Source organism: Micromesistius poutassou, assembly GCF_964030765.1.
Source record: "Micromesistius poutassou genome assembly, chromosome: 12".
NCBI lineage: Eukaryota > Metazoa > Chordata > Actinopteri > Gadiformes > Gadidae > Micromesistius > Micromesistius poutassou.
The window spans coordinates 8,437,775-8,447,774 of record NC_140282.1 but is presented as its reverse complement, the minus strand read 5'-3'; the positions used below and the strand labels follow the sequence as shown (position 1 = coordinate 8,447,774).

General features: G+C 47.1%; 2 protein-coding genes across 2 annotated transcripts in view; both read right to left on the bottom strand.

Moving 5' to 3' along the window:
* Positions 1-1,973, bottom strand: part of spata17 (spermatogenesis associated 17) — a gene marked incomplete at both ends in the record, with an annotated part of 14,797 nt that extends 12,824 nt beyond the window's left edge. The window contains 2 exons of the mRNA XM_084475916.1: positions 731-820; positions 1,888-1,973. Of these exons, the coding sequence (XP_084332042.1) occupies positions 731-820; positions 1,888-1,973 (176 nt within the window). The remainder of the gene's footprint in view (positions 1-730; positions 821-1,887) is intronic.
* Positions 1,974-3,220: 1,247 nt separating this feature from the next.
* Positions 3,221-10,000, bottom strand: part of ush2a (Usher syndrome 2A (autosomal recessive, mild)) — a gene marked incomplete at both ends in the record, with an annotated part of 152,277 nt that continues 145,497 nt past the window's right edge. The window contains 1 exon segment of the mRNA XM_084475915.1: positions 3,221-3,348. Within this exon segment, the coding sequence (XP_084332041.1) occupies positions 3,221-3,348 (128 nt within the window).

The window sequence follows — 10,000 nt, the reverse complement described above, 5'->3', positions numbered from 1 at the left end:
TGCTTCATTGTCTCTCTGTTCTCTCTCTGCTAAGCTACTACCGATCTGAAACACTTGGTGGGGGCCAGCCATTCACCGACGTAAACACTCAGCGTTTCCATCACAACTGACAGCCTCCTCAGCCTTTAGCCGGCGGTACACCTTCGTATTAATCTTCAAACATATTCCAAATGCAAGTCCACCGCGATACTCCACTTCCAACAAGACCATCAATTTCAAAAAGGCCATTTATATGCTCAGAAAATCAATGCTTATAGCAGGGATAGCACAACCCCGGAGTTGCACTTAGGCAGCTAAAATTGTTGCTAATTATCCACTTAACGTATTGATCAATTAACTAAAGTAATCTGAATTAACCTACAGTCTGGAAGTTTGTCTGCTGACCCGGCAGAATGGTGTCGGGGTCGACGTGCGGGGCCAAGAGTCGGACACATTCATTTTTCTCGGTGTAAAAGGCACAAAGAGCACTGGTGACATTTATTCTCTGAGTCCATTTGCAAAGCTTTGGAAAGTGGATAATTATAGCAGTGGGGAAGTATCAGGGGTTTCCTCTGGAATTTATTCTAAAGCCCCCCCCCCCCAATAAAAAAAAAGAAAGATTAGGCCTACATCTGTAAACTTTTAATATATAGGTCCATAGGCCAGTTATGTAATACAAAAGGCTGATGATGTTGTTTAAAGGTGTTACATGTCACAACACTATGGTTGTGCTTCTGTTGGTGGAACCCACCGTAGATAGGCGCGCACCCGGCAGCCTCTGAAGCAGCTCTGGATGCGCGTGGCCGCACGGTTCTCCAAGGGACGGTTCTCCTCCGCCAGGCTGAACCACACACACGCAACGTTACATGCAACACACACACACACACACACACACACACACGTTACGCACATTACAAACAACACACACACACACACACACACACACACACGTTACAGTTAAATGACATACAACACAGACACGTTACAGTTAAATTACATCCAACACGTTACAGTTATACAACACAGACACGTTAGACACACAGGTTACATAAAACACAAACATGTTACATACAACACCAACACGTTACATACACATTACAGTTACATTACAAACATGTTAGACACGTTACAGACAACCCCGACAGGTCAGACACGTCACATAAACACCGACACGTTACAACACGTTACAAACACGTTACATTACATACATGTTACAGATATGCTACATACACGTTACATGTTAACCAACCTGACATCTCGGTGGTGGTGTAGTTGTGTAGTTGGTTGGTTGGTTGGTTAATATGTGTTGTGTTTCTGTGATCAGTTGGTGTGTTGTGTTAACCTAAACCTGGGCTCCCGCCTCGCGCTTCCCGCCACGATATAAAGTTTTTTTTTCTATTTTGTAAAGTACACTTTAACTATGAAGTACACGACCTAAGTCATTTAACATTTTTCAATTCAACTCGCCTAAGTTGTTCGCAATACAAACATAACGTTAATGTGTGCTTAACCGTGGCGCTTAACGTCACATAACGAGGATATAACAGACGAATGACGGTTGTTGTCGGTATTCGGCCAATCTGCTACCTATCAATTCGGGCAACCTAGGTGTAATACACCTACCTACTGTACCCATGGAGTCTCCGATAAAGACGTTATAATACAGTATTAAAATATGCTCATATTCTTTGATATAGTAAAAATGCTCCCATATGTGTTTGGTAGCGTATATATGCGTATATTTGTGTATTTTACACCACTTCTACACCGCGAAATCAATATTGTCGGCATGCGCATGCGCAGAGCCACTAGGCAGCCCGGTTTGAAAGGGAGCAGAGATCGGCAGAACAGCGGTGCTCAACCACCACGTCGTCGGTTTAATAACCGTAACGTGTTAACGTAACGTACCGGTTCCTACGGTAGTACTCCTTCTCCACGTCCTCTATCCTGCTCCTCAGCCTCAACATGCCCGCCATGTTGCCGCCGCGACGCATCGCGCAGAGTTTACCCGTTGTCTTGACAACGGATCAGCTGTTTCCGCGTCGAGGACGACAACACGGGGACCGCTTCCGGCACGTGTAGCGCCTCCAGACGCCGACCGACCCTCTGCATTAAGGAGATAGAAGATAACTTTATAAACGCGCCTGTATTAAGTAAGCAAGTAAGGAGAGAGAGGGGGGGGGAGAGAGAGAGAGCAGAGAGAGGGGAAGAGAGAGATCCCTGAATCTCCAATAATGTGACAGTGTTGTATTAGACTAACCTTAGTCTTTATTGTGAACACATCAGTGTGGCCCTATTGGTGCTGTATGACACATTTAAACCATAACGCTTTCTTTCTTTCTGGAAAACTATGAAAGAAAAAATAAAAATAATCACATCCGTATAAAACTAATTGGCACCCTATCAATCATTTTTACGATCCTCTTGAGTAGATGAACCCCCCAAAAATATCTGAAATCCCACTCTTGGTTCTGGAGACAGCATGCAACTGGAGTACGGGTTTGAAATGGCGACAGATCTGTGGATGCAGATTGCTCCGCCTGCCGATTGATTTGCTGTTGCTCAGCCGTGCTCCCTCCTTCCATCGCTCCATGTGTCACTCTGACGTTATCACCCCTCATCACACCCTTATCACTTTTTTTTTTCACACTATTTTTCTCCCCACTCGCTTCCTTCCCTTTACGTGCACACACGCCATTCGAACCACAGGCACCTGTCAAAATAGCTACTGCCCCTGCTGCTGTGTGTGTGTGCGCACGCATACACACATTTCTCTGAAGTGATCTTTAAGTATGTGAGTACATGATTTGAAAAGTGTGTATCTCACTAACGTCAGGTTAGCATTACATTGAGGCCAAAAGAAGGGGTGAGGCAAGAGTTTCCAGTTATACAACTCACTCAGCAAACATGAAACCTCTGATATTTTATTGTCACCTATGTGCATTTCCCTCTCTTTCTCTCTCTGTCTCTCTCTGTCTCTCTTTGTCTCTGTCTCTATCTCTGACTCGTTTTCTCTTTCTCTGTCTGACCATCTTTGTCTCTTTATCTCTATTTTCCTCCCTCTGTATCTCTGTATCTTTCTCTCTGTTTATCCCTCATTATCTCTCTCTCTCTCCCTCTATATCTCTGTCTCTCTCTGTCTCTCTCTCTCTGTCCCTCCCCATGTATCGCTGTCTCTCCGTCTGTATCTCTGTCTCTCTGTCTCTCTCACCCACATTCTCCATCAGTGTGTCTTCCTCTTTCAGGCCAATTTGCCGCGGAGGTCCACCAGATGCTGGAGCGAGAGGCAGAGAGTGGTGGACAGGCAGGCCTTGCTGGAGTTATGAGTGGAAGGCCGACCCCACACTGCTTCACACCATCCATCCCCAGCTGGCAGGAGGGCAGCCACCCTGGTAATTACCACAGAAATGTTGTTTTGACAAGGGGGTGAGACCGCATGTGTCTGTGTGTGTGTCTGTGTGTACTGTGGTTCCATAGGTAGTGTTGCTTTTGACAAAATTGTAAGGACGACTTAAAGCCATTTGTCGTGGTGCAGCACTGATGAGGTGTCAACAGTGTGTGTGTGTGTGTGTGTGTGTGTGTGTGTGTCTGTGGGGGGGTGGAAGAGAGAGTTAAAGAAAGACAGAGTAAAATAGTGAAACGTCCAAAGAAAAGATGTTCAGTTCACACACCGTCTGATGACCCACTTCTAGTGCCACCCAGAACTCCATCCTTTTTACTCTACTTATTCCTTTTGTCCACCCTCTCCCCGACTCTGTAGCTCTCTGCTCTCAGGCACTCCCTCGTCACCGTTCAGTTTGTTGCAGACGGTGAAACAATACAGTCGTTATTATTACCTGGAGGAATCCACATGCACACGCTTTTTCCTCACTATTCCTCTCTTACTCTCTCCCTCTCTAAATCTCTCTCTCTATCGGTCTCCCACACTCTCTCTCTCTCTCTCTGTCACCATCTATCTCCCTCTCTATCTTTCTCACTCTCTCTCTCCCTCTTCCTCTCTCTCCATATCTCTCTCACTCTCTCTATCTCTCTCACTCTCTCCATCTCTATCTCTCTCACTCTATCCATCTCTATCTCTCTCACTCTCTCCATCTCTATCTCTCTCACACTCTCCATCTCTCTCTCTCTCTCTCTCTCTCTCTCTCTCTCTGCCTCTCTCTGTGCCTCTCCTTTGTCTCTCCATACGGGGCATGTCGTTGGACATGCCTCCGGTCACCCCTCCCAGCGAGGAGCTCGGTGGGCCAGTCCTCCTCCAGCCTATTGTCCCTAAATGAGGGCCATATGCGCCATGGCCGGGCCGGTCATGGAGCCATGCAGACGCACGCTGCGGGTGGGCCGCACACCAGTGTGTGCCTGTGTGTGTGTGTGTGTGTGCCCACGTGTGTCAGAGTGTGAAGGATTATATGTCTTTGTATGTCTGCCTGAATTGACCGTGCGTTTCTGTGTGTGTGTGTGTGTGTGTATATGTGTGTATGTGTGTGTGTGTGTGTGTGTGTGTGTGAGAGAGTCTGAATCTGTGCGTGGGAGGGTGTTGTGTGAATCTGTATGTGTGCGTGACTGTTGTGTGTGATTGTGTGTGCATGTGCTCTCTGTCTGTGTGGTGTGAGTGTGAGTGTGCGTGGGAGGGTCTTCCAGCCACCGCAGCAGGGTGCAGTAGGGGGGGATGTCTGTGTGTGTCTCTCTACAGGGCTGGGGTCTGGCCATTACTATTAAACATCTGTCTGTAGCACATTAATCCCCCCGCTCTGACGCATCTCTCCTGCCTAGGGACCACTTAATTGAAATCCATAATGACTCCTCTCCCTCACACTCGGCCACAATGTGAGGAGCCGGGCTGGAACATATTTTAGCTTTGAACAAGCTAGCTTTAGGTTTGAATTACAATCTGTGAATCTTTTACAATCTTTAGTAGTTTCTGGCTGTGGCATCACTGGCCCATAGATGTGCTATGGAGCTATTATGTGTCAGTCTGTGTGGTGCATTTTTAGGAAAACTAAACTCACACTGAACTCTGAGTTTAGTGTTCAATGTTTTGAAATTGTGTATTGTGTTACTGAGTTTCTCGACCACGGTTAACAACTACGTTGTTTGTAACCCAGTCACTGCTGTGGTAGTGTATTGTGTTCTCAAATGCCAAGCACTGACCTTTGGCATTTGTGAAATATCCTCTGAAGAAGTACACTCTTCAGAGGAGTTCATCCTCACTTTGTCTCACAGACACACCTTTACAAATGGTAAGCAGTATTCAGTGTAAATATCAATTTCGTCTTTCCCAGGAATCCACGACCAAGACGCTAATGCTGAACCTAACTTCCATCATACTGGAAACAAGAAATGTCAGTTTAGATGCATAATCAATGCAATATTCAAACCTCAATTCAATGCTTTAAAGCTTCTCCCAAAACAACATGTCACATGTTACAGTGTTAGTATTTCAAAACTATTTAAAGCCGCCATCTTCCTCCAGTCTGCGTCCCCGCCCCCCATCCTCTCTGCATCCTCCGACCCTAATATCTGACTAATGGATAAAAAGTATGGCTGGACCTGCAGAGGAGAAATGTCACACTGTTATTAGCTCACCTATATTGAGAGAGAGGGAGGGTGAGAGAGAGAGGGTGAGAAAGGGAGAGAGGGAGACAGAGAGAGAGAGAGAAAGAGAGGGAGAGAGAGGGAGAGCGAAAGAGGGAGGGAGAAAGAGAGAGAGAGCGGTAATGAATTGAGCATTGTGTAAAATAGTTTAATGCAGAGGATGTTCATCATTATTTGTGGCGGATTGCGTGCAGACAGTGGTGATCCATTAGTGTGGTCATTTCCGTCTGGGTGTGCGCTTCTCTCCCAGTGTTAACAGTGTATGTCTGTGTAGAGTGTGTGTGTGCATGTGAGTGTGTGTGTGTGTGTGTGTGTGTGTGTGTGCTAGAGTTGGTACGCAGTGTCCCCCCCAGAAGGACATCCGCTGCTGCCGGCCCCACTGTCACAATGAGAGATTCATCACCACACACGTTCTCTCTCTCTCTCTCTCTCTCTCTCTCTCTCTCTCTCTCTCTATCTCGCCCCCCCCCCCCCCCCCCTGCGAACACACACACAAACACAAGCAGCAGCAGTAGTAAACATGCTGCATGATTGGACCTCGTCATTAGTTATTCTTTGCAATGATTTTTATTTTCTGTTCAAATGTGTGTACGCACATAAAAGCACAACCCCACACACACACACACACACACACACACACACACACACACACACACACACACATACACATACACACATAGTTATAAGAGGCTAGAGGAAACTTGCAGCATTACGTTCCCATGTTTGTGTAATGTGTAAGAGGACCTGGCCGACTGGATCGGGGAACACTTATGAATTTGTTGTACCTCGTGTCATTAGTATTCGTTGTGCCTTTCTTATTTCAGTAATCTGTACTTTTCATTTGTAGCCTCTATCGGCAGCGGAGGCTTGCGTGCTGAGATATAAAGACGGCGATAAACAAAATGACAGGTGTTGATTTTCACGGAGAGGCGTCACGTGACAGCCCGCGGCTTTGTAAGCACCCGCCATTCCTCTGTCCCGTCCCTTCCTTCTTCCCCCGTCGCCCCCGTCCCTCCACCCGCTCTACCTCCACCACACCTCTCCCGACGTAAAGCCCTCAGTTGTTTAATGGAATAGAGATTTTATTTTTTTTATTTTTCCCAGGGACCCAATTTTGCAGGGGAGAAATAAGCCATGCGGCGTGTCCTCTGATCATCGCAGGACGCACGCCGCATCTGAAGAGCCCCCCTTCTTCTCCCTCTCTCGCTCTGTGTGTTTCTCTCTCTCTCTCTCTCCCTCTCCCCTCATGCCATTCACACCTCACTTGTTCCTCTCATCTCTCGCCCATTCCTTCGCCGCCCGCTCGCCCCGTCTCCGTTGCTTGTGTTTTCTTTTAGCTTTCTCTGAAATCTCGCCCCTCTCTCTTTTTATTTATTTTTATTTTTCTCTCAGTCTCTTATTCCAGTGTCCTGTTAATCTTCGCTTGTTCTCCTGTCCATCACTCGCCCAGTAGATGAATAAAAGGAGAGCACAGCACACCTTGTTAATCACAATTCTGAACGTGTTCTTTTTTTACCTTTTCATTGTGTTTCTCTTTGGTTTCACATATCTGAGGGACTTTATGTGTGTGTGTTAGAATTAGTCTGTGTCCTGAGTTCCTTTCACAACAAATGCTTCTCTCTCTCTCTCTCTCTCTCTCTCTCTCTCTCTCTCTCTCTCTCTCTCTCTGCCTCTCTGCCCCTCTCTCTCTCTCTCTCTCCCTCTCTCTCTCTCTCTCTCTCTCTCTGTATCTCTGCCTCTCTCTGTGTGTGTCTCTCTCTCTGTCACTCTCTCGCTCTCTATCTCTGTGTGTGTCTCTCTCTCTCTTTCCCTTTGTAATTGGTTGGATCATGGTAACGGAGGGGCTGGGTAGGTGGCCAGACGTAACAGTGAACTGTGAGTGAGTGAGTGTGTGTGTGTGTGTGTGGGCATGTGTGTGTGTGTGTGTGTGTGCGTATGTCTGTGTGTGTATGTGTGTGTGTTTGTCTGTGTCTCTTAGATGTCCTCTGGCGAACCACCGAGAGCTAATCATAACCACACCACAAAGATTAATGAAGTCAAGAGCAATCAGCCCTGACACATAAACAGGGACACGCACGACACACACACACACACACACACACACACATACACACACACACACACACACATCCATCTCCCTCTCTCTGATTATACAGAGCTCCTGGTGTAGCTACATTAAACCTTGTGCGCCCGGTGCTGTGACACGTGGACTGACTTTTGGAGTAAATTGCGCTCTGTCTTGTATGAACATCTGTACATACAGCTGGAGCGCTCTCCCCCCGAACATGCTACTGTGAGGGACTTTATCACAACTAACGCATGCACACCGTTCCGTGACAAGCCCCACCTGGGCTCATTTCACAGTGAGGAATCAATGCAGCGTAGCTCGCCACTCGCTCGCCGCTGCTGCTGTTACCATGCGACCGTTTCCACTCAGCATCCGCCGTCCTGTTGTCTGACACCGGCCGGTCGTACTCCCCTAAAAAGACGCAGCTCCTCGTCGTCCTCTGACCTTCAGCCAGACGTTGCCGGTTCGAGTCCCGGCGTCGACGTGTTGCATCCGCCCAGCTTGTCGCCCAACACGTCGACGCCGGGACTCGAACAGGCAACCTCTAACCTTTAGTCAGAGGTTGCTGGTTTCGTATCGACGCTGGGACTCGAACCGGCAACCTCTAACCTTCAGCCAGAGGTTGCTGGTTTCGTGTCAACGCTGGGACTCGAACCGGCAACCTCTAACCTTCAGCCAGAGGTTGCCGGTTTCGTGTCGATGCTGGGACTCGAACCGGCAACCTCTAACATTCAGCCAGAGGTTGCTGGTTTCGTGTTGCCTCCGCCCAGCTTGTCTGGGGCCAAAGCGCGGAGGCCCTGCTCGCTCCGGGTGGGCTGTTCCTGCGAGCGGGGGCGGGAGGGTTCACCGCACGCTCCGTCCCGTAATGTGATACTTCATCATGGGTTTGGGGGGGAGCTCCACACCGAACAGTGTGTACATCCATTAAGATGATGCCAGAGGAACTCTGTGCCCATATGGCGTCTTCATATACTGCTGAAATGTAGATAGACGCCGAGTTCCGATGCAGGTGCAAACAGCTGTATTTAAAAAATAATGCTTTGTATTAATCAGTTCAAGTCCTCTCAAAAACACAATTTTGATTATTAGTAGACATTTGAACCTCCCTTTGTGCCAATAATTAAATAGTCCAACTGTAAAATGAAAATGAAAACGTTATTGCGTATGTTAGATATAAAGAATAGAGGTGAAGTAGAGACCTGATTCACTTCCAGATTCTTCCACAATTGACTTTAGAATAATTTGACAGTACTTTGTGCAGGTTTGGCCGTGATCTCGTCAAACACTGTGTCAGCATTTCCAGCTGTCAAATAGCTGTGGCTCATCCACCCTATTCTCACATTATATGTATGCACAGTTTGTGTACAGTGAGTTACCGTGGAGACAGATAGGTTTCAGCTCCTCATGCAGACCTTGACCTCTGACCTCCACAGCCCTCTGTGTATTGAGCTAGGCAGACCCAAGTCCCTGATCCCATTTATCTGTGTGTGTGTGTGTGTGTGTGTGTGTGTGTGTGTGTGTGTGTGTGTGTGTGTGTGTGTGTGTGTGTGTGTGTGTGTGTGTGTGTGTGTGTGTGTGTTCCCCCTGGGCCTCTGTTAGCTCTCCACGTTATTTGCGAAACCTGGTGGCACGCTGCCTGATAGATTAACTCTTAAACATGAATCTGTTTAATCTAAAGAATATCTATGAGATTATTATTTTAGTGGAAATCTGTTTTATTTAACATCTTGCGTATGTAAGCATGCAACGATAATCTGATCTAAAATGATTTTAAACCAACTTCCAAAATAGTGGTGTTGTGTTGATGTACTTAGTATTACATTACTTAGTGATGTACTGTATAGAGACACACATTTGCATGCACATCTTATCTTTAACTAAAATGGTAATTCTTCCGGGAAACATATGGCTCAGGAGGTAGAGCGGGTTAACTTGTAACCGAAGGTTGCTAGTTCGATCCCTGACTCCTCCTAGCTGTGGGAGTTAGAGTGTCGAGGTGTCCCTGAGCAAGACACCTCTCTGCTTCCAACAAGCTGGCTGTCGCCTTGCATGGTTGACACCGCCGTCGGTGTGTGAATGAATGCATGAATGGGTGAATGTTAAGCAATTTTGTAAAGCACTTATATATGGTTTTGTTACACATATTTATATATGGTAAGTATTATAAACAGGAATATTTCAAGTGTGAAGAAGTCTTTTAGGCCGTGTGGCGTTGGAGGGGGAGGGACTGATGCCAGGGTCGTAGTGGGGTCAAGGGCTGGAAGTGAATAGCCTATCAGTGCCCAGTGACCATAGGTCGGCACTATGACATGCTTGGACACACCCGTATTCACGGCGCAAAAAGTGGTCGTGTGGAGTGTGGAG